The sequence below is a fragment of the Periplaneta americana genome, chromosome 1 (genome assembly GCF_040183065.1).
Source record: "Periplaneta americana isolate PAMFEO1 chromosome 1, P.americana_PAMFEO1_priV1, whole genome shotgun sequence".
Lineage (NCBI taxonomy): Eukaryota > Metazoa > Arthropoda > Insecta > Blattodea > Blattidae > Periplaneta > Periplaneta americana.
Genome location: NC_091117.1, coordinates 194,184,244 through 194,209,289, shown reverse-complemented (window position 1 = coordinate 194,209,289; position 25,046 = coordinate 194,184,244). Strand labels below are relative to the sequence as shown.

Below are 25,046 nucleotides of genomic sequence, written 5' to 3'. Positions count from 1 at the left end.
CTTACATTGACTGGTAAAAAAAACCGTAAAACTATATCTGTATCTGTTATTGTGATGTCTAAGAAATTTATGGACAACAAACAGATGTTCAAAATACAAGGAAACCTACCACCACGGTAACATACATACACAAACACCTCAAATCACCCCACACAACACAAACACGCAGCATTCCGATCCATGATACACAAACTGATCAACATTCCTATGAAGTAACAAGACTATAAGAAATACACCACACTATTAAATACATAGCACAGGAAAATGGATACAACCCCAACATAACAGATATCATAAGAAAGACTAAACACAAACAAGAAAACGCCACACAAACGCAGGAAAGAAACAAATACATCACACTAACATATGAAAACAAGAACATATACAAAGTTGCATCACCATTCAAGAAACTAAAATACAACATTGCATACAGAACACACTACAAAAACATCTTAACACACCGACAAGACACAAAAATAAATACAACTTAACAGGAGTTTATAAACAATAATGCAACAGTTGCAACGACTTCTATATTGGACAGACTGGAAGATAATTTCAAGCACGTTACAAGGAACAAATTACAGCCATAACCAAACTACACAACAATTCAACCTACGTAGAATATATCACAAATTCCAACCACACAGCTACAATAACATAGACAACGACATGAAAATACTACACATCCAGCCAGAAAACCAGAACCCTGACACCCTAGAACAACATGAAATTTATAAACATACTAAAACACATCCGCATCACATTCTGAACACTTACTCAATTTCAAAACATACACCCTTTTCGACACAATCATGAACACACATAACCAAAACAGGAAATAAGAAGATAACCCAGGATCTCCACTAGATTTTGGACAATGAAACAAAAGACTTCGAAACTAGTCAAGCAAGGTAAATCCTAAATATTAACACGGTAAAGAAGTTTGCTATTTAATCAGTCATATATAAGTGTCAAAAGTGTATACAGAAAAATGAAGAATCAGTCATAAAGTTCGTGGTCATCTGATATTTCTAAGATACTCAAAATGTTTTCAGTAAAAAATTATAATAGTTTTTATGTGAGTTAATGAGAACAAAAGTTATTTAAGTTCAAATTTAGTACATAACGTATTTTGTCCTTCACATTAAACATTGAAAAGAACAATTCTAAACGTTTTAAAGTGAAGACACTGATATCTTATTCAAGTCCCACACACACCTCCTCAGATGCACCATTTCTGTTGCGACTACACCTTTTCCAGTTATATTTCAGAAAATATCAATTGTATTTCAGGTTTGTCATTTGTATTTCAGATTAGTCAATTCAATTTCATATAGTATCAATTGTATTTCGGAAAACATCAATTATATTTCAGATTTGTCAATTTAATTTCAGATAGTACCATTTGTATTTCAGATTAGTCAATTCAATTTCAGATAGTATCATTTGTATTTCAGATTAGTCAATTTAATTTCAGATAGTATCATTTGTATTTCAGATTAGTCAATTCAATTTCATATAATATCAATTGTATTTCAGAAAACATCAATTATATTTCAGATTTGTCAATTTAATTTCAGATAGTATCATTTGTATTTCAGATTAGTAAATTCAATTTCAGATAGTATCAATTTTATTTCAGAAAACATCAATTGTATTTCAGATTTATCAATTGTATTTCAGAAGTTAGGGTTGGCACCTTATTCTCCAATGTTAAATCCAATCGAGATCATTTGGTGTAAAGTGAAGACGTACGTAAAAACCCATCTTGGAGTTCCTAACGCCATGGATCCTGGTGTTGAAGGCTAATTTATCTACTGTAGAGAGTAAAATTGATGAAGCAACACACATAATATTGTTGGTGGTGATTGTGCTCGTGCAGTACAACACAGTACAATTCATCAAGCTGCAGCTTTAGCTATGATGAATATGCCTATCGGACGTTAAAATGCAATGAAGTTGAGGATTTTTTAAATCAATTTCCCATTTTTTTTAAATATATGTTAACATTTCAAGTAGGCCTACATTTGTTATTTTGTGAAATAAAAGTGACTATGTAATCTTAAATGCATAGCTTATTTTCTGAAATACATTTGATATCATCTGAAATACAATTGACAAATCTGAAATACATTTGATACCATTTGAAATACATTTGACAAATCTGAAATAATTTGATACCATTTGAAATACAATTAACAAACCTGAAATACAATTGACAAATCTGAAATACATTTGATATCATCTGAAATACAATTGATATTATCTGAAATTGAATTGACAAATTTGAAATACAATTGATAATTTCTGAAATTAAATTGACTAATCTGAAATACATTTGATAATTTATGAAATACAATTGATACTTTCTGAAACACAGCTGGAAAATAATTTATTTATTTAATCTGGCAGAGCTAAGGCCAGTAAGCCTTCTCTTCCGCCCAGCCAGACTCTAATTCTAATTAAATACATTTCCTTACATAGTTATTACATTAATATCTAGATCATAAAACAACATGAAAGTAAATAATGAAAATTGGATAACTAATGTTAGTGTGATAATAATAAACATTGGTAAGAAATAGTTATAATAATAATAATAATAATAATAATAATGAGATAATTTAGATATTTATCTGTGATATATATATAACCATTAAACATTGAGAAACCTGAAACAGCTATTATTGTTAGAAAAATATCTCGTTAGCCTATTCTTAAATTGGTTTGATGTCCGACAGTCCCTGACATTGCTCAGTAGGGAATTCCAAAGTCGAGGAACAGCCACAGTGAAAGAAGATGAATATGAGGATGTTCGGTGGGAGGATAATATTGAGGAGTGTTGTGATCGCGTGTCTAGGTTATGATGGGTGGATAAATTTTGAAAACGAGACGCAAGATAGACAGGAGTGGAGAAATGCAGTATGTGAAAGAGAAGGGAAAGACAGTGGATTTTCCTACGATCTTCTAGACGGAGCCAGGACAACATTTCGAGGGATGGTGTTACGTGATCAGCCCGGCGAATATTGCAGACGAAACGGACGCACATATTATGAACACGTTGTAGTCTCTGCGCCGAAGTAACGCTTAGGTCAGTAAGCAGAATATCACAGTAATCGAAGTGGGGCATCACGAGTGTTTGCACTAACATTTTTTTCATGGAAAGGGGTAGAAAATTCTTCAATCGTCTAAACGAGTAGATTAATGAGAATACTTTTTTTTGCAGGTATCTGCAACTTGAATGTTCCAATTTAAACTTTTATCCATATAAATACCTAGATTCTTTACTGATTCACTGAACGGAATTTCGGTGCCGTGTAGAAAAGGTGTAGTCCAGAAAAATATATCTTCACAAAATCTACCGTATTGATTTCATTCTCGTCAGGGAAATACTATCATGATATCATTACTTAAAAATAAGGCGGACATGTATTCTTTCTTTTAAAGACGTGCAAATACATGTAGACTATTCATATAGAAACACAACAAAGTCTTTTGGCTAAAAATGGACTTTTGTGGTTTCTCAAATAACCGATTCAATTACATTGGATGCCAAGAAAAGTAATGAAAACGTAATAATCAACACCTGTGGCAGAAACATAGATTTCCTATACGCTGCGATACTGTCTTGCAATTCTTTCTCATAATGGTCCCAACATACATTAGTAATATCAATGGCACAATAATAATCGGACGTTCACCATTAGCTTGTTGCTTTGCAATATTCGATCAAGGTTCGTCGCAGTCGAGAAAAAGGAAGCGTCATCGTATCACAACATGGTGTCTTGTTAAGGTATCTTGCTGCGAATTCCCACCTGCTGTGTGAATCTGTTGGGTACTGTTACAGCAAGCACTCATCTTGACATCACGCCGATTCATGCACTCAATAAAAATTAGCGTTTATTTCGTACAAAAAGCTTCCAAGTGCAGTCTTCGCCTTACATTCATTTGAACATGCTTAAGGATGATTAAAGAAAGATGTTGCTTACATATTCACTGTATCAAACGAAACTAGATGACAAAATTAATAGTTTTCTTCATCTACCATTGTTGTTGTATCCTCAACCGTTCTCGAGTAAGATTTATCCCCAAGTCTACACTCTGAGCAACGAAACGATTTATTTATATTAGGTCTAAAGTTTACATATAACACTCGGGAGGAAATTAAACGCGGAATAAATATGGGAAATGCGTGTTATTATTCGGTTAAGAAGCTTTTGTCATTTAGTCTGCTGTCAAAAAATCTGAAAGTTAGAATTTATAAAACAATTATACTACCGGTTGTTCTGTATGGTTGTGAAACTTGGACTCTCACTTTGAGAGAGGAACAGAGATTAAGAGTGTTTGAGAATAAGGTTCTTAGGAAAATATTTGGGGCTAAAAGGAATGAAGTTACAGGAGAATGGAGAAAGTTACACAACGCAGAACTGCACACATTGTATTCTTCACCTGACATAATTAGGAACATTAAATCCAGACGTTTGAGATGGGTTTGTATGGGCGAATCCAGAAATGCATATAGAGTGTTAGTTGGGAGGCCGGAGGGAATAAGACCTTTGGGATGGCCGAAACGTAGATGAGAGGATAATATTAAAATGGATTTGAGGGAAGTGGGATATGATGATAGAGACTGGATTAATCTTGCTCAGGATAGGGACCAATGGTGGGCTTATATGAGGGCAGCAATGAACCTCCGGGTTCCTTAAAAGTCCTAAGTAAGTAAGTAAGTAAGTAAGTAAGTAAGTAAGTAAGTAAGTAAGTAAGTAAGTAAGTAAATAAGTAAGTAAGGTCTAAAATATAAGAAATATTAATAAGTTAATAAAGAAACTTACCTATTTGTTCAAATCTGCATGGAGGATTTAGTGAAGAACTGTTTTCAGAACATGGGAAGTGATAGTAGGATGAAGAAGAATAAAGTGCATAAGATTTGCTGCTGATATAGCGTTGTTAGCAGAAGAGGAGATGACCTAGAAAAAGCTTTTGACAGAGTGAATCGGAATAAACTGATGAGGATCATAAAGAAAATTGGATCGGCCTGAGTAGCGTAGTCGGTATAGCGCTGGTCTTCTGTACTCGAGGTTGCGAGTTCGATCCAGGCCCAGATCGATGGCATTTAAGTGTGCTGACAGGCTCATGTCAGTAGATATACTGGCATGCAAAAGAACTCCTGCGGGACAAAATTCCGGCATACCGGCAACGCTGATATAACCTCGGCAGTTGCGAGCGTCGTTAAATAAACCATGATTATAAAAAAAATTAAAATTAAAGAAAATTGGTGTAAAACAGTAACTATGTTGCCATTAGGCTACTTTTCGAATGTACTAGTACTGAGATGATGATGAAAAGGTTATGTGAATTTTTATTTCTATTTTAGTAGGCCTAAATAATTTGAATATACTTTTCAATTACATCCTAATTCAGTTTTCATTTTTGCCTCTACAGAAATTTTCAGAAATAAATGTTTAAATATGTTTCAAAATGTATTTTAAACTTCTCTAAAGTTGAAAGTTATATCGAAATAAGCTATGCCTTTGTTTAAAAGAATGCTTGCGCGCCATCAGTAAATTAGTCTTATTCACTAACAAAACAAGCAAACTCAACTTCAACTAATGACAAAAGCACATAATTTGCAAGAGTACTTACGTCATTGGCATTCCAATCACCGAACCGGATATGTTGTTTCTCATCAACTAGAAGTGTTTTAATTTTACATAGAATATCCTGTAAAAGAAAAACATTAATGTTAGATGCTACAAATTGCGTAACATTTCAGTGCTGTCAAGTGCATAATTATAACATTGTTAACATTTCGTAAAATGGTTAAAACACGTGGACACACGGTATGACACAAGTCACACGTACCAATAACAAGTAAATAATGTCTTATTTTACTTTCTGTCTCATCAAATCCTAACCTTAAACTTTTTACGGATATTTTGAACCCGGGTTCAAACCCCGGTACCGGAAAGAACTCTACGTGCTGACGCTCTATCCACTAAGCCATACCGGATTCCCATCCCGACGTCGGATCGAATCCTCTCAGTTTAAGTTCCACTTCTTGGGTTCCCTCTAGTGGCCTACCCTCATGGACTGCGTCATAGATGTATGACAGTGGCACAATGTCCACACATGTGCAGAGGTGCACTCGTTATGAGTGACTAAGTCCCGGTGCCGGAGAGAATTTTTCTTTGTTGCACTATCTTTCATCATATGATGACGCAGAATATCTGCACGGTAATATCATATGTACTTCGGTACATCATAATAATATTATGATACGCGAGACGGCGCTTATTCTGTAGGATCCCGGGCACTTAGTCACTCATAGGGCCTATATATCATGGTATATCCAAGGACTCTGGAAGGTCGGAGTCGGTTTTTACACAATTTTTTCAACCGATTTACGCTCCTTAGTCTGTTGATATGCATGTTATTTGCTTCCAGTAGACTGTCTTCCCCTACTCCATATATCTGTTTCGTTTTATGTTCCTTCATTATTCCTTTTGTCACACATTTTGTCTTGTAACTCTCATATGATATTCGATCTTTTACCTGTATATCTAGCAATCGTACGATAACTTTTCATTTAAATTCGAAGATAAAGCCGATTTACAACACACTGTAAATTTCTTTACAAGGTGATTCAAATAAACTGTATTTTCTTAATTTTCTGAGGAAATATATTCTTTTGATATGGTCACCAATTTTTGACCGTCATTTGTTTAACAATACTAAGCCAGAAACATGGATCGATGGAATCAGTGTTGCCATATTCAGCGATAAGTCGCTAAATCCATGGAATTTTGAATCAGTCTCGGCGACAAATTTTGTAAAATACGATTAGCGACTTTTCTGCTGATTTTTGTATTCTTCCACTTTTTTATTTCTTTTAAGTTAAAACATTCAACTGAAGTTATGCACTCCTTAGTTTTAGAAGAGGCATGGGTGCATTACTGAGTAGTCTAATGATTCATACGTGAAAGCCCTGAACTCTTATATTTGTAATCAGTGATGAAAGATGCTGATTCAGTGATTCTCACGGGTTAGGTTTCTCTCTCAATGCTACTGCTCCAACACTCATAAACGGTGGAAACTTTGATTGACACGTGACTAGTCGCGAGTTGCAGCTAATGTAATCTTGGTTCTTTCCCGCAACGCGGAGATTTTCCACTCCGAACCGACCCGAGGCAATTGAGTTTTGGAATTTTGTGCCAACAGTTCGTGTGAGGCAAATAAGACCGTAGTGTTTGCTGGCTTTAGTATATTTTAATGTACCTGTAGGCTGTATTTAAAAAGTGTTAGATTTCACAAAAACATTTTGGTCAAAGGCTTAAGTGAAAATTTCCACACTTACAATTTGCCAGAAAGTGTAGCGTCAATGATTGGATCAAGTGCAGTGTATTCACAATCAGCTATTCCCACACCTTCCACCTCAACATCACAGCCGTCAACAATACAACCAGACTCCGCAGAAGAGAGTGACGACGAAGAAATGATATTTTTCTCCGCATATGTATGCTTTTCTTAATTTTAGCGACATTTCTGGGGATTTTTTTAACAAACTTTGGAGAGATTTAGCTACTTTTTGTTGAAAAGTTAGCGAGATTGCAGCGCGATATGTTGGCAACAGTGCATGGAATGGATCTCAAAGATACAGGATATTCGTCCCACCGATGCCGCATAATATCGCACACCTAAGGGAGCGTATCATCGCAGCGGTCGACACTATCAACAGGTCCATCTGATGTGGCAAGAACTACAGACTATCGTGAGAATGTGTGCCGTTCAGTTATGGTACAAACATTGAACATTTGTACGTGTAAGAAAACTGTTTGAGCCCCTCGTTCGTTCTGGATTGCTTTCATTAACTTAAGTTCAATAGTTTACTTGCAATAAAATTTTGAAACATAGTGTATAATATCACAATTCTTGTAGGCTAATTTCATTTCTGTCCCATTATGCAACGCATTTCTTTTGCTGTATTTAGAAAGGCCTGTTTATTTGGGACACCTTATACGTCACAACGCACAGTTACTTTCTCCCTCTTTTCGATCAACCTGTTATAATATCTCCCGTAGAATTACCTTTGTGAACATTTTTTTAGTTAAGTTCTTAAAGTTCCCATCACATCACCAATTTACTTTTTATTCGCAATTTTCTCTAAAAACCATACTGTGTAGAGAGAATTGTAAATTTAATTTCACCACGTACCTAATTCTTTGCAATGCAAAATGGATACAATAATCTGTCTGACTGAAAATGGACAATCCATTATAAAAGGCATTACAGTAGAACCTCTATTATTCGTGGACTAAACGGTTAATCGAAAAGATCGCATAATCATACCTTCAAATATTTTCATGAAGAGCATAAATAGAGATGGGAACGATATATCGGTTTTTACGAAATGCCGATATTTTCGTTTCGATATAGCTATATATCGATATCGAAATTTTGATTCAATATATCGGTTTTCTCATAAATTTATTGATTTTTTGTGGAATTTTTATCATTATCGATAAGAACAAACTTCACACTAGACAACTCCGATAATTCCCGACAGATTGTGCTACTGAAGGTGGACAGTTACATATTTGTGCAACCTCACTCAATACCTTGTTCTAATTGGCTGGACTGGAATTCGAATTCAAACTGTTTAATATGCAGCACCAAATTCTAAATGCAGCGTGTGCGAACGTGAAACAGATAGGAGGTTTATCTACTACTTTTTAATACTGTTATTAATGTTCTCTAAGGCATGAGCAACACCCACCCTGAAAGGGAACCGTCTGATCTCAAAACGGGTATCAAAACTTTTATTTCTATATTCTGAAATGGAAAGAGAAACAAGGATTTAATACATGTGACATCTGTTTATGTCTATGATTTCTATACACAACTTCTGTTTTCTTATTATATCTTCTAGTGCATAAAAATTCTATCCCTATAATCATCACCATCGTTGTTTGGAATGTTGCAGTGTAACAACTTGCAATGGGAACTTACTATAGAAGGATTGTACCAAATCAACTGTGAAGTTTATTAAAACATTCTAAGTACGGTTTACTTACATTTAAAAAGAATTACAAGTTCTGTTTACTTACATTTAAAAATGACTATGTTGTTACGTAGAAAAGAGCTGTGTCCTGGATTGAATCCTATATCAAATTGGAATAACTGAATCGTGTTCCAGTATCGATAATCGTTCGATATATCGATGTATTTTCTGCGATATATATAGTTTATCGAAATTAGGTTTGCAATATCAATATATCGGTATTTAATTTATTTCCTCCATCACTAAGCATAATAGTTTCGTAATTTGACACTCCTACTATACTGCAACCACTAGTGTTTTCATACTACACACTACACTATACAACATGCTGGTTATAATAACTAATGAAAACATAAAAACAATGAAATACAGTAATACGTATACTTTATTCTTGTTTCATTTTACCAAATCGCGCTCATTTTTACTGCTGCTCTCGTATTCTTATGCGAGATAGATTAGTCACGGTTCTTCCTTTCCCAAACCGATAACACGTTTTCTTTTGATAAGTTTGCACAGACTGATTAAATTATGCATTAGTTTTCAATTGTGTAGAAGTTCCTGGAATCATTTTGAAAGGAGATAGTGACTATTTTACAAATTGTGAAAAACACTCCCTCCCAAAAGTGTTTCTATTGCTGTAACGGTAGCATTCCTACTACATACAGGGTGTCCGGGAAAGACCTGACGAAAAAAAAAGTAATTATATATCGGAAACTATTACAGTTATTACCTCAATGTTTTCACAGTTAGAAAGAGAAACATAATAATTTTTGTTACCTAGCAGCATGTTACGCGCGTGCGCATACCATTGCGCGAGGAGAAAACGAGAAAAAGCTCGTTCTGCGTAGCGTGTGTAGTCAGTCTTGCTCTGAGAGCTGGAAATGCAAGTTGTGCGTGTACTTATCAAATGAACAGCCGAACAATGTTTACCATAGTAGAGGAAGCAGAATGCGTTTTATGGCTGGCTGAACTGAAGTCAGTCAAGCGTGTACAAAATCGTTACCAAACGGACAAGAGCTCACAGTGACAGGTAAGACATACCTGGATATGCTGCGAAATTACGCTCTCTCACAACTACCACCATAAACCGTGTTTCAACAGAACGGAGGCCCCTCCACACTATGCTAACCATGTGCACACATTCCCTGACCTTTGGATTGGGAGAGGCGGACCTACGCCATGGCCACCACGGTCGCCGGACATGACCCCACTGGATTTCGTTCTGTGAGGTTTTGTGAAAGACAAAGTGTATCGCACTCCTGTGACCGATATTGCAGAGTTACGTAGCCGATTCTACGAAGCAACAGGATTAGTCACATCGGAGATGCTTTCGCGTGTGTGACAGGAGACTTAGTATCGCCTGGACATAGCCCGGGCCACAAATGATGCTCATATAGAGGTGCATTAAAACTTGTTGTGTTTCCTTTATAGCTGTCTAAACATCACGACAATAAATGCAATAGTTTCAGAGATATAGTAATTCTTTTATCGTCAGGTCTTTCCCAGACGCCCTGTACTGTGTAACGGTAAAGACTGATATAACCCTCTGTAGTAAAAATGCATACTAACATAATATACTGTACCTCGTATTTTTCTGCAGCAAGAAGAAAAAAAAAGAACAAGAGGGAGACAGTCGGATAATCCACCAAACCGTTAATAGGGTGACGGATAATCAAGGTCCTACTGTATTTAATTTAAATAGTTATTAATCGATGTCTATAGCCAAGAGCAAAATTGTATTAATTTGAAGACTTAATGAAAGCGACACACGAAAGAGAGCAGCGTGTAGATACCTGAAGATGATATAATATATTGTGACAAGATGGTGGCTTAGCACAGCGGGGAAGCGGCAGCATGCATCAATAACCAGTATTGTGCTGTGGAAGATTCCGACAGGGATGGAGGGCGTGGTACAGAGATCCACGGGGTCACGAGCTTTCGACAGCAAGGTACTGGGTAAGTCTCGTGCCAACGCAGAAACATTTTGTGTGGCCTGACAAGACGGTCGATAGGCGGTCGTAATGTTTTAAGACCAAAGATAAGCGGTAGAGATAAATCTCGTAATATTTTTGTCATAGACTATATCGGTTTGTGAAATTATATATGCAATATATCAAAGTTCAATACGAATTCACTTTTGACTAGACAGAAACATAACGTGGGCATCATATTCACTGGATGCACATCAAATGAGAAATCGAACTACTGAAATACTGCTACAGTACCGTTTCAGATGTAATGGAAATACACTTTAGAGTACCACAAATGTAAAGTATACGGATATAATTTAGTATTGTGAAGAAATAATATTTATAATTTTATGCTCGACCGTGCCGAAATGTAGTAATTATACACCTGGTAGCAGCCCTTTAATGGTCCTCATTAAAGTACACCTATTCATTAAAGTTCAGGTGTTCCACCAATCAGAAAACACCATTGTAGCAATATGAAAGCGCAAGTATCGATTATTCTCGGATATTCAATCGAAAGACAACTAGCGAAACGTCACGGAGGCTGGAAATCCAATACTGTCGCAGAAGGTTATGTTCTGTTACTATAATAATTAGCGTTAATTGTAAATAATATTCAAATAAATTCAATTTGTCATCTCGTTTTTCAATGTCTAAATCAATTTCAAGGATATATCAAGATTAATCTTTATTTTACTCTCTAGATTATATCAAGGTCAATGACATTTGTTTCTAGGAAAAAATCAATACTTTCACGTCTGCGCACATCTCACAATTTACGAGATATTGCACAAGGTCAGTTCCACTCCCCAGTCAGATAAGAATAACATGAATACTTATGAATAATTTCAAGTTAGAAATATGGTCGAGCATAAAAAGTCGTATGAAACTTGGCTATAATGGTAATTAAGACGCTCGTATGAAAATTATGAAACTCTGCGCTCGTTTCATAAACATACACGCGTCTTAATTACTACCATTATAGGCTCGTTGCATAATGTACTATTACACTAAAAATGACAACTTTTTTTCCGAATCATTTTTTTTCAACAAAATTTTGAGAGCATGTTTACTATGTAAAGGACTAACAAAACCCAAATTTTGAACTCCCAAATGTTTTTGAATTTTTATTTTTTTCTAGTCTTTTTAGGAATATTTTCAAACCCAATTTTTTATATAAGATCTGAATTTTTAAGTTTTTTTTTTTGGTTATATTCACAAGACATAGAGAAACATTCTATGTATTCATTTTACGAAATTTCTCATTTATTTACATTCAATTTTTTTTTTTTTTAATTTTAAATGGGGTCAAGAATAGTGAAGACAATGGTCTTCGCAGACGACCAGATATTGATAGCGAAAAGTGAAGAGGATCTTCAAAGGATGAGACACAAATTAAATTTAATATCAAAAGCATATAGCATGGAAATTTCAATTGAGAAAACTAATGTTATAGCATTTAAAATATGTACTCATTCGGTCCGGTCCAAAATAATTATAGAAAATAAAAGCATAGAACAAGTGACAATATTTAATTTCCTAGGATGCGAAATAACATTTAGTCTGAAATAGACATTAATAAAAAACTAAATAAATTTAATTACATAACGGGAACCATAAAGAGAACACTAAAAAATAAAACTAGAAAAGAATCAATAATAAAATTGTATAAAGCAATGGCCATCCCCACTGTAACTTATGGATCTGAAACATGGGCATTGACTGCAGAAAATAAAAGAAGAATACGAACAGCTGAAATGAAATTTCTCAGACCTATAGCAGGATACACAAGACTGGATAAAAAACCAAACAATGAAATAAGACAAGAGTTAAAAATAGAAGAATTAAATAAAACAATAACAGAATATAGAACCAATTGGAAACAGCATTTAGAAAGAATGTCAGTAAACAGGATACCCCAAGCATCATACAACTACAGACCCCAAGGACGACCAAAGAAGAGATGGACACAACAAGATTTTGGAGCCGGAACAGGTTAAAATGGCCTAAAACCGTGAAGGAGAAGAAGAAGAAGAAAAAGAAGAAGAAGAAGAAGAAGAAGAAGAAGAAAAAGAATAAGAAGAAGAAGAAAAATGTTATTTTTCCTATAATTCATGAAAAAATATTAATAAAATTAACTAGCAGAATTTCTCACAAGATAAATGCATAGACACCTGCAACTACCACATAAATATTTGCAGTAAAATTTTCATTCAGATTGATTATTTGGCATAAAAATTGTTGTTGAATCAAGATAAATAAACTTACGGGAAATGGATTTGAAAGTAAAATTAATATTTATGTAAATTAAAATTCTCCGCAGCTACATTCATATAGTAAATTCAGGGAGCCAACTTTAGAACACAAAGTTACTAGATTTGTAATAAGAAATTTGTAAATAAGAATTCTTTACACACAAATCCAGACTGCTTGAGAGATAGTGAGTGGTTTCTGTAGTTACTAGGTGCCTCACACACGGACTACACAAGAGAGACCTCGCATGCGTCGCTGTCGGTTCAGAAAAACCAAGGCTTTAAGGGGACTTGTACATGGGCGCATGGGAGCAATAATAAATTATATTTAAACGACAAAAACTATAACAGTTTTAGTCATAATTCGATATAATTTTTCTATAATGGATTCTTAGATATAAATTACGGCACGAGACATAACTTCTAGGTGCACAGTTTTTTCTTTACTCACTATTACATACTATGCAAAAATTGTGTCAGATTTGCATATAATACAGATATCTCAGAAGCAAATTAGTTAGTTCAGAACTAAAATACGTTAAACTACTCTATTCTTATGATGTTGGTGTAAGAATTTCAAGAATTTTACAGATATAAATTTTAATTCGAGTGATTTTTGATAATCAAAAATATTTTTAAACATAACTAATCCAAGAGACACTACTATAACAGTTTATTTATCGAAAGAGTCCACACCTGTGGAGTAACGGTCAGCGCGTCTGGCCGCGAAACCAGGTGGCCCGGGTTCGAATCCTGGTCGGGGCTAGTTACCTGGTTGAGGTTTTTTCCGGGGTTTTTCCTCAACCCAATACGAGCAAATGCTGGGTAACTTTCGGTGCTGGACCCCGGATTCATTTCACCGGCATTATCACCTTCATTTCATTCAGACGCTAAATAACCTAGATGTTGATACAGCGTCGTAAAATAACCCAATAAAATAAAAAAAAATTTATCGAAAGATTATCTTATCAGGTCTACCAGTAAAAATTAAGCTCCTCACATAATTATGGCTGCAACTTTCTGTGCATCTACAACTTAAATATTAGCAAAAGTATGATGATTTTTCCATACGGGCTATTCCATCTCAAATCGACCGAAATATAGAGAAAATTGACCTTGCAATTTTTAAATACAATGAAACTTTTTCTGTCCGTTGACAACTGTGATACAATGCTTTGTGCGAAGTTTGAGGCATCAGAACTTCATAGTGTTTAAATTAAAAATATTTAAATTTATCGTTTTTTCATAAAATTTGCAAATTTAAACTGTTGTGGCTCCGAAACTCTTTCACCCAATGATCAAAATCATGGTTTATTTTGATGCTGAGAAATTAAAATTTATATTGACATGTAAACAGTTTTCCTTACTTTTTATGGAGATAGAGAAATTTAGATTTTTCTTCATTAAGACGCCTTTGACCACGAAAAATTATTTTTAAAATATATGGTTAGATTCCACATTGAAAGTACAAATAAACACATATTTTTTACTGGTGTACCGTTGATAAAGTATTGAAAATATCAAATAAATAAAATAAATAGCACGCGCGTGAACTAACCAGCTGACTGTGAGACGGGAGCTAGCCGAGACAAGCAAGGCCAGGAGACAAACACGTGATGTTTCGTCTAGTAGCGCATAGCTGGGCTAGCTTTATCACAAGTTTTCATAAACACAGGAGTAAAATGACGCCCAACGCTTGCTTATCTTCAGCTCTCGGCCAGTGCGTGCGGTACTGCGCCGTTCAAGTCTAGGCGTGTGAAAATAATTTATTTAATACCCTCGAAACTTATTGCCGAGCCACTAAGCAAACAATGCCGAAGTCCCTCTTAACAATGCAAGGTTTTTTCTCAATATTTTTTTACATTTTTACAAATTGGCAAAAAGCCTAAAAGTAAGTAAAATCAAATTACCTGTCTCTCTCTGTATACAATAAAAACAAGGATTACTTCTTAACATAACCTACCAAATGTCAGCTTCAAAATGAGCTCTCGTTCAATGTTCTGCAGTAAATGGTTCCAGAGTTCTGAGCGCAGAAAGAGGCTTGTTTTTTTATAAAATACGCCAAATTTGTCGCTCAATAGTACGAAAACAGTTTGACTTTCGATAGTATATTTTTGAAAATGCACTGTCCTCAGTACCTTGTATAAATAGGGAAAAAATTAGAGTATTAAAAAATGCGAGGTTTTTTACTGATCGATTTCATATGGAATAGCCCATACGTTCATCTAAAGGTCCTCTTAAATGTTCAAGAAATATTTCCAGAACTAACAGAGAATTATTTAAGAATGGCGTTTGATTCAGTTATGCCACACACGTTTGATTTAGGATCAGAACTGTAATACATACTGTAGAAACTATTCATTTGTTCACGGCGAGTAAAGAGATGGAAAGCTGTTGCTCACAACATCACATTAGAGTGCACAATGAATCGTAACTAAGGTGATATAACCTGTTAAGAATGTTTAACAAAGCCGTGATATGATATATAATTTGCAAAATAGAACAATTCGCTCAAGTTGTTATGAAAATGCAGAATGATGATATCAAATCGTGCACTGTTTTCAAAGGATAAACGGCGAAAGTGAAAGGATCAAACGCAGCAGATACGATCTTCCTCGTACTGGAAGTGGTTCATAGTGTTCGAGATAATAGCGCAACATGTAGCGATAGCCGCAATGGGTGTATTTAAGACTAGTTCCAATGCAATCGTACAATGATCTTAATAGAAATTCGAAGGCCCCCCGTAGCTCAGGGTGCGTCGCGTCCTCAGCAAGACGTCCAGCATCTAGCATTATGCAAGTCAGCCGTTCCAGCAGGAGACAACAGCAATCTCTTAAATACAGCTGACTCATATTTTCACAAATCCATCAATGAAAAAGGGCAAGGTGAGTAACCATTCGTGGTCTGCTAGGATATATTCTAAGCTAAGGGTTTCCAACTGGTCGCCCGCAGGGCTCTTACTGGTTGCCCACCAGTAAAATTACTTCAATGTAACAATAATTACATTGGCATATGGTACACTAAACATTAAAATAAATAATTTTAATACAACCCCTGAATTAAGGGGAGAATGTAGGTATGTTTGGTGAAAAATCTCAATATTTCTAATATTATAATGTGAAAAATCCAAGGATGATTAAAAATATTCTTGTCTACTAGTGTGCAAAATTGCATGATTCTACCTTAAACACATTCAAAGAAAAGGGTACATAAAGTGTACCAATTTAACATGGCGGAGATAGGGACCTATCGATACCTACATTCTCCCCTTAAAACAATAAGTTTTGAATTACGTGGAAAAACCTGGTATGTTGATAAAGTGCGTTCTGCCAAACGACACATCTCGTACAATCTACCGATGACAAATTTGCAAGCAAGGAAACAATATATTGCGCGTATATAGCGATAAATCGACAAAATACCTTCTAGACAACGCACACATATTATATTTTTATCTATAAAACTTTCTAGAGTTAAAAGTTTGAAAGTATTACAATTTAAAAAAAGGGTAATGTACATTAATGGCAAAAAAAAAAAAAAAAAAAAAAAACCGGACCGACTCTTGCAGCTGATTTCAGAATCACACATTCAAATTTTGATAGTCACAAAACACGTCCATATTACTTACTTACTAGCTTTTAAGGAACCCGGAGATTCATTGCCGCCCTCACATAAGCCCGCCACTGGTCCCTATCCTGAGCAAGATTAATCCATTCTCTATCATCATATCCCACCTCCCTCAAATCCATTTTAATATTATCTTCCCATCTACGTCTCGGCCTCCCTAAAGGTCTTTTTCCCTCTGGCCTCCCACTAACACTCTATATGCATTTCTGGATTCGCCCATACGTGCTACATACCCTGCCCATCTCAAACGTCTGGATTTAATGTTCCTAATTATGTCAGGTGAAGAATACAATGCGTGCAGTTCTGTGTTGTGTAACTTTGTCCATTCTCCTGTAACTTCATCCCTCTCAGCCCCAAATATTTTCCTAAGCGCCTTATTCTCAAACATCCTTAACCTATGTTCCTCTCTCAAAGTGAGAGTCCAAGTTTCACAACCATAATGAACAGCAATAAGTTTTGAATTACGTGGAAAAACCTGGTATGTTGAAAGTGCGTTCTGCCAAACGATACATCTCGTACAATATAGCGACGATAAATTTTCAAGCAAGAAAACAATACTCGTATATCGCGCGCATATAACAATAAATCGACAAAATACCTTCTAGACAACGCATACATATTATATTTTTATCTATAAAATTTTATAGGGTTAAAAGTTAGAAAGTATTACAATTTAAAAAAAAAAAAGGTAATGTACAGTAGTGGCAAAAAAACCGGACCGACGGAAAAATCAAAGTCCTCGAAATGAGCCAATGCGCATGCCACGCCCGAATTCACAAGATAGCGAGTAATCTATTGAAACTGTTGTAGTTTCGACGTAGCCCATTTCGAAAGCCATGAGAAAATAAGCTGGTAAAATTCATGTTCTGGGATTAATAAGTTAATTAAGTAGTAAAATATCGCTGCAATCGAAAAGTATTGGGAATAGATTTGAATAAGGAATAAAAAATGTTTCCTTCCCAGGCAGGATTCGAACCACGAAAGTCTTAGTTACGAGTCTATCGTGCTCTGGAGTGAACAAGGCTCTGAAATCAGCTACAGGGGTCGGTCCGGTTTTTTTTTTTTGCCACTACTGTACCTTTTATGACAGACGGGTCCCGTTTCAACGCCGGTGAGGTGTCATGTTCAGTGACCTTATCTTTCGGTTAACCGAGAAGTTTCTATCCTGGAAATCTGTCCGATATGGCCAACTCTAAGCGTCACGTAATTACAGTTGTGTCGGTTGCGAACGAAACTAGTCATTTCGAAAATAGTATATTTTTCAGGAAGTAGAAAAAAACTGTACCGAGCCTTCGCTTTACCCCAAAGAGAACGATAATTTTTTGCGTCCTGTATATTACGTCCGTTGCACTAATGGTGTCAATAATCATTTTAGTTATTTTCTGTGCATTTTATAGACAAAAATCTTTTGGAAATGTCTGGTTTTGTTTGGAAATGTGAGAGAAATTTTCACTTATGTTCGAAAGAAAACTATTTAACGTTTCTGTAGTGCTCGGTAAAAGTGGCACAAGTCAAAATGTTAATTTTACAGGAGAAGGAAAAAAACTGTCTTCACACTGGTTTATGTCGATTTGATTTTCTTCTGTATGAATTATTGTAATGGGAGAAATACTTATGTCTCTTTTCCCAAGCGAGCAGATGTTCCGTAAGTTGTCAATAAATTATTAAAAAATTTTTGTGGAAACTGACTTATGCTACTTTTCTCAAGCACTGCAGATTTATAACAAACACGTCACTTACATCAACTGTATCATGGAGTAACATATATAACATTACATGATCATTATGTAGTAAGCATCGGCCAGGCAATTTTCTAGCAATAGGGATCCAGAGCATATAGGCTCACATTACAAAATATATACATATATTTTATTATATATTTTATATACATATTGTATTCAACAGATAATGGAGAAAAAATAGGAGTATAAGGGTACAGTGCAACAGTTATTCATAGATTTCAAAAAGGCATATGACTCGGTTAAGAGAGAAGTTTTATATGATATTCTTATTGAATTTGGTATTCCCAAGAAACTAGTTCGATTAATTAAAATGTGTCTCAGTGAAACGTACAGCAGAGTTCGTATAGGTCAGTTTCTGTCAGATGCTTTTCCAATTCACTGTGAGTTAAAGCAAGGAGATGCACTATCACCTTTACTTTTTAACTATGCTCTAGAATATGCCATTAGGAAAGTCCAGGATAACAGAGAGGGCTTGGAATTCAACGGGTTACATCAGCTGCTTGTCTATGCGGATGACGTGAATATATTAGGCGAAAATCCACAAACGATTAGGGAAAACACGGGAATATTATTGGAAGCAAGTAAAGGGATAGGTTTGGAAGTAAATCCCGAAAAGACAAAGTATATGATTATGTCTCGTGACCAGAATATTGTACGAAATGGAAATATAAAAATTGGAAATTTATCTTTTGAAGAGGTGGAGAAGTTCAAATATTTTGGAGCAACAGTACCAAATATAAATGATACTCGGGAGGAAATTAAACAAAGAATAAATATGGGAAATGCCTGTTATTGTTCGGTTGAGAAGCTTTTATCATCCAGTCTGCTGTCAAAAAATCTGAAAGTTAGAATTTATAAAACAGTTATATTACCGGTTGTTCTGTATGGTTGTGAAACTTGGACTCTCACTTTGAGAGAGGGACATAGGTTAAGGGTGTTTGAGAATAAGGTGCTTAGGAAAATATTTGGGGCTAAGAGGGATGAAGTTACAGGAGAATGGAGAAAGTTACACAACACAGAACTGCACGCATTGTATTCTTCACCTGACATAATTAGGAACATTAAATCCAGACGTTTGAGATGGGCAGGGCATGTAGCACTATGGGCGAATCCAGAAATGCATATAGAGTGTTAGTTGGGAGGCCGGAGGGAAAAAGACGTTTAGGGAGGCCGAGATGGGAAGATAATATTAAAACGGATTTGAGGGAGGTGGGATATGATAATAGAGAATGGATTACTCTTGCTCAGGATAGGGACCAATAGCGGGCTTATGTGAGGGCGGCAATGAACCTCCGGATTCCTTAAAAGCCAGTAAGTAAGTAAGTAAGTATACATATAGTTTAATTACATTTTTTAAATGTTCTTATGACTAGCATACTGTGAGTCCCTTTATACTTTAAAGGGAAAATATGTGCAGCACAAAATCGATACACAAGAAAGTGAGCACCGTATGGGATAGTTTATTAAGTATTTGTCTTTTTTTGTCTGTTTCCATGAAAAATAAATGCCTATTTCACTGCCTATTTTTACTATTTTTAGTGCCTATATGCCTGCCTATTTTAACCAAAATAAATGCCTAAACATCCGGGCTCAAATTATAACTTATTGCAAATGTTTCGAAATTGTTACTGTTTTGTTTCTCTTGATGTTTGTACAATCAGTTACTTATATGTTTGATATTTAGCCATTTTCCTTAATCACTAATATATTAAGGCAGTCATACTGCATTAATACTTTTTGTGCCCATTGTGATCCTATCTTTGTGCATTTGTGTTTTTTGTATTTGTAATTTTATTTCTATTTGTTATTTACTTCTCTCTGCATTTGCATTTCTGTATATGCCTATTTGTATTTTGGTGGCCTGATGACCTTAACTCCACCAGATTAAATAAATAACTTGTTATGATTTTTAGAGTGTATCTCCTCTTACAGCTTTCCTCAAGATAACAAAAGAGCTGAACGAAAACCTTAGTGACATTTAATGATAAAACTAGAGTTTATCCCGATCACAAGATGTCATGAACTATACAGATGGATACACATATTTTACAATTTTCCCAGCGAATATCCAGAGACGAAAACTCATTCTAGTAAGGAAGAAAAAAATATTTCCTCTATGCTGATATACTGTACTATCGACGAAAGGGTATAAACCTTATATTATTGTGAATTAAGAATAGGAATGCAAGGAAGAAGGTGCACAGGGATACTAAAATACAATGGCTGGGAAAGGCACTGTTCCAAATTCAAAGAATAAAATGAGAAAGGGAAAGGAAGATGGGGATGGAAGAAGGAAAAGAAGAAAGAAGGGAAAAAGTGGAAACGATGATAGAAAATAATTGGAAGAAAACGAAGATAATTAGGAAGGTGATGTTCATAGTGAACAGGAAGGAAGGAACAGGAAGAAATAGAATATTTGGATACTTAGAACCCTAAGCGAGAAAGCTAAAGTGTGGAGTAGCTTGTTTTAACTTACATATTCAGGTTTAAGTTTCTTGTCTCCGCCCCGCAAAACTGTTCTCTCCAACTTCTCCAGGTGAGAATTAAGGTATTCTTCGTCTTTCAAGCGCAACTCCTCGCTGATTATCTCCAAATCTCGCACCGGATTTACTTCGCCTTCCACATGTGTTACATCTTCGTCTTCGAACGCCCCTGAACAATAAAAAGAAATTGTTACAGATAAATCACCATACATACAGGTACAGTTAAAATCGTATTTTGATTTAAGGTGATCATCTAAGTAGTGAGGTTATTTCTTTTTTTTATGGTGTAAATTCCGAATATTTCCAACTTTAACTGAAACTTGTAACATTATTTTCAATTAATATGAATTAACTAAAAATGTTTAAGGAACTCTAATCGAGGACATAAATGACAGAGCAATATGGACCGTGTGAAATAAATCTATTAGGCCTAATACCACTCTATAGTAATATTAACAGTTTTTTTTTTTTGGCACACGCAGGGTACATGAAAACTATTGTTTTTCATAACACATTATAGGTTAGAAAGTTCTTCTTTGCTGTACGCGTACGGCAAAAACATTGTTCTGTACGAATACCACAAAGTTGTCATAGAAATATGAACAGCTATTACGAAACATTAACTTTTCGTTTCGAAAAGGAATTTTAATGTTGTTCGCATCAAATTCCTGCACATTTAAAGGACAAAACTAAAATACTTTCAATCATCCATTATCATACTTCTCTCTTAAACTGACTAACGATATTAGAAATTAAATCAATGGCTTTCATAAAACATGCTATGAAATGTTTAATATAAAACCATTTTTATCTCGAAAAGAAAGCAAAAATAAGCAAAATTGTATTTAAATTTTTTGTTTGAAATACTTCAAAGAATAACCTCCCTTAAATTAATGACATTATGCTGCATATAGGCTATAAATATAATTTACTAATGTCAGGTAGTTGATTGTTCATCAGTTTACAAAAATATACAATTAATTTTCTTGAAAAATTGTTCAAAAGACAAAGACAGAAATAAAATAAATTACTGATCATGCAATGGGAAAAATAAACTGCGTGCAAAAGGCATTTCTTTTACAATTCCACAACGGAAGATATAGGCTTATGAACTAATTTATACCTTTGTCAACTGATGTCCATATGTGCAAGCGCGCGCTTTAGAGCTCAGGAGAGCCTGAGCGTAGTATATACCGCTTGGTCGAGCTATAGACAGGGATAGTCAGCACTGATTCAATGGATAAAGAGAAGAGAACTTATTAAAATTGTATCCATGTTAATTTTTAGATTTGTCTGAGAACTGTAAGTGCATTATAAGAATGTAAGTTTTAATTTTAATGCTCATTTTTCACAAATTTGCTTTTTTATTCAAAAGCAATAATTTCTTAACTTTTTTTTTTACAGACAAGTAAAATTTTCAGATATGTTTATTTAGTAGCCTTACAGGTACTGCAACAATGTTTTCGTAAATCTAATACATCATAAATACGTATTACTGAAGATAGGGTATTGAAAATGTTGAAAATATTCGCATGGAAAATGTTTGTAAGGAAATTAATTAACAAAGCAACTACTGTTACATCATAAACAAAAGATACTGTATGTGCCCATGTGTTGTAAAAACGACAGCTCTATAGCTTTAGCAAATTTCGAGGAAATAATTTAATATTCTGATGATAGGAAGTTGCGCACCAGAATCAACTTAAAAGCATAATACGATAAAAGTTTTGTTAAGTAATAGTAGTTACACTTAAAACATTTACAGTACCTAGATAACTTTGCTTTGTACTATAATATTGTTTTAATTAATTTATTGATTACTTTTACAAGGCTAAAGATACCATCAATATCAATTCCAACTTATCATGTCATACTCAATCTCTTTCTTTCAGAGATCACTTTATGAATGATTTGTTTCATTCACTTAATACACTACAGTTGTACTACTAATATTCCTTCGTAATTCTTCATTATATTATTAACGTTTAAAACATGACTGTAATATTAATAAATTGGTGTTAGTACTTTTGTTTTACTTTTGTTTTGTAGATAATATCAAACAGAAAGAAACCATATAAAAAGAACGACATAAAATGTCACGTTCCGTTTGAAGTTTGTGCACCACTGTTTTTTTAATCCAACAGGCTGCTTATTCATATATATAATTCTTTCTTCTTCCATACCTAGCGCTTGATGCCCGCGCGCGACATCAAGGTCAGAGAAATACGCTTGCTTTGACATCACTGACTTACAGAGTTTATGTAGATTATTTAATTAATTTTGCATTAATTCACATTGAATAGTAATTCGTACACCTTAATCATTTCTGTTTAAGAAAATTAGTATTGTACCACAAAGCGACAGAAATATTACAAGATATTAGTTGTTTATAATGCCATCGTAACGGAGAGTTTCATCAGTTTCGTTAGACTGTGACCAACGACAAACTAACAACACCGTCCATCTCCTAATATTTTGTCTCATCAATACTGACTGATCAACAATATATTACGGTTTTTTAGCTGAGGCACAGAGCATTTAAGAAGAAGCAATATTGTGTTATAGAAGCAAGCGTCCTGCTTGGTCAGTCACGCTAAGGATCTGCATATCAAGCACATTTGCCGATAAGTGCTTGATTTTTATAAAAATACAAGTGCGAAATTTTACATTATAGAAAATTTCGAAAAGGAATAAAAAATAAGAGAATTTCAACGTCGGCGACAAGGCACAGGAAATTGGAGAGCATAAACATAACTTAAATTAAGAAGAATGATGGGAAATAACATCAAATACAAAAAAGTTTGCACCGCAAGAAGTAATATAAAGTCACAATGTGAAATCAACCTGTTGCTTAAAACATTGGAAAATCAATAGCAAATGCTGTGTACGTACTAATGAGACAAGCAACTTGACTATGGATAAAATTTTTACTTACAATAAAACTCCGACGAGGATATTTCATTATACTAATGTTAAAAAAGCAACATGAGTCTTTGTAAATAAGGAAGTAGGCTATATTAGAAACTGCGTAAAAGTCTAATCAGTAGGTCTATTAATGAAAAGGTAATTTTAAATACAGTCTGTTTTCCATTGATGATTCCATAACAGATAATCACTAATCCTCATGATACTCTTCCATCAGCGGCCGGGAAGCTCAAATGGTAGACCAACTGGCTACGCAATGGCAGGTTCCGGGTTCAATTCCGGTGGCGACCTATCACATTGAATACCAGATATTTTCCGGGGGTAAAAGGCGGTCGGAGCGTGGTGCCGATCACACCACCTCACTCTAGTGAGGAGGTCATGAAAGCATGGAGTTCTACCTCCATGCCCCCTGTGCGCCTTCATGGCATGTAAAAAAATTGCAAACTGTGTTTCATTTAACGACGCTCGCAACTACCGAGGTTATAACCAGGGAAAGGAAGTTCATGCCCTAAAAACGTGAAGAATATGTATGCATTTATGCCGTAAAAATAGATAAATATGCTACAAAATATGCATTATCAGTCTGAGATTATTTTAACAGAATAATAAGTATAGATAACTTACGTTTAGTCTATGGATTTTGAAGTGCTTGCCTCATTGCTGAATGCTCCATTTATGCTGTTACAGTTCACAACTAAGCAGTGACGTATGTTTTCTGTTGTCATTCTTCGCCTGTTGTCTCACAGCATAGCTTTGTAGCGCAAAAAACTTCGTTCTACGTAACAAGAAGTAAGAGGGGCTTGCACAAAAGCTGTGAGCTGTTCTATAGAAAATTTGGTTGGTTTTGGGGTGTTTTTCCTTTGAGAATATCTTTAATTTCTTTAAGTTGATAATAGCCAGTGTTTGCTGTTTTCTCGTTCACTTTATCTCCTACATTTCCCGGAACTGATGTTAAACTGGATATTGTTCTATCGAAATCTGCTAAA

General features: G+C 34.9%; 1 protein-coding gene across 1 annotated transcript in view; it reads right to left on the bottom strand.

The window, feature by feature from the left end:
- LOC138706084 (obg-like ATPase 1) overlaps window positions 1-25,046 on the bottom strand; it is a 240,127-nt gene that overhangs the window by 48,099 nt on the left and 166,982 nt on the right. Inside the window, exons 5-6 of the mRNA XM_069835025.1 lie at window positions 21,129-21,304; window positions 5,647-5,724 (exon numbers count right to left, since the gene is read on the bottom strand). Of these exons, the coding sequence (XP_069691126.1) occupies window positions 5,647-5,724; window positions 21,129-21,304 (254 nt within the window). The remainder of the gene's footprint in view (window positions 1-5,646; window positions 5,725-21,128; window positions 21,305-25,046) is intronic.